General features: G+C 24.6%; 1 protein-coding gene across 1 annotated transcript in view; it reads left to right on the top strand.

Annotated features, from left to right (window-relative positions):
* The window catches only part of LOC107644024 (agamous-like MADS-box protein AGL5), a gene marked incomplete at its 3' end in the record, with an annotated part of 5,900 nt that extends 4,879 nt beyond the window's left edge, over positions 1-1,021 (top strand). Inside the window, exons 4-6 of the mRNA XM_016347797.2 lie at positions 515-607; positions 698-797; positions 980-1,021. Coding sequence (XP_016203283.1) covers positions 515-607; positions 698-797; positions 980-1,021 — 235 coding nt within the window. The remainder of the gene's footprint in view (positions 1-514; positions 608-697; positions 798-979) is intronic.

Raw genomic sequence — 1,022 nt, 5'->3', positions numbered from 1 at the left:
AGTATTATTGTGTCATTTCTGTAAAAAAAAATACAAAATACATTAATTAAGTTTTTTTAAACACAATGTCTATATTTATGTCTCATCTACTAAACATGATTTTATATTTCTGTGTTCCTATCTCAATGTTACGCTCCTCCTGTAAGATGGAACTTCATTGATAAAATATCGAAAGGATAAAGAAAAAAACAATAACTAAAATTGAATTAAAAAATACAGAATAAATAAACTAAGAGATAGATTAAAAAAGTATAAAGAAAATAATTTTATCTTTTATTCAATTTTTTTATACAATAAAAGAGACTCATTCAAATTTATTTATTCACACCATAGTTTAAAATAAATTAAAATCAAATGAAAAAGACTCCATTTTTTCTATTTAATTTTCTACTACAAAAGAAAATCACTCAACCTTACTTGTTCATACTATGATTTTATCACGAAAATAAAAAAATATATATTTTATTCTTTTATATATTGGTTTTACCATATTTTGATTCTCCTCCATATATAGTTCTCTAAACAATATTATGTACCAATATCAGTATTACCAGCAAGAATCAACCAAATTGAAAAGACAAATCCGAGAGATTCAAAATTTAAACAGGTACTTTTAATTAATTTCTTATATTCATGAATATATAATAATTAAGTAAGTAAATTAAATAAATAAGCAATGCATTATTTTGTTTTTCAGGCACATCCTTGGTGAAGCACTCAGCACTCTAAGCCTTAAGGAACTAAAGAACCTTGAAAGCAGATTGGAGAAAGGCTTAAGCAGAGTCAGATCCAGAAAGGTATATAATTTTTTCCATATAACATTACATTACATGTGGAATATTAATATTTCAAGAGTATCAAATATTTTTGGACACAGTAAAGATGATAATGAGTCTCATGCTTTTTGTTGAAATGAAAAATATTTAAAATTCTAACTTATTCTCCTAATTATCCTCATAACTTTTAAATGTTATTGCAGCATGAAACATTGTTAGCTGAAGTTGAATTCATGCAAAAACGGG

This window comes from Arachis ipaensis, chromosome B01, assembly GCF_000816755.2.
Source record: "Arachis ipaensis cultivar K30076 chromosome B01, Araip1.1, whole genome shotgun sequence".
NCBI classification, from domain to species: Eukaryota; Viridiplantae; Streptophyta; class Magnoliopsida; order Fabales; family Fabaceae; genus Arachis; species Arachis ipaensis.
This window is presented reverse-complemented; position numbering and strand designations above follow the sequence as displayed.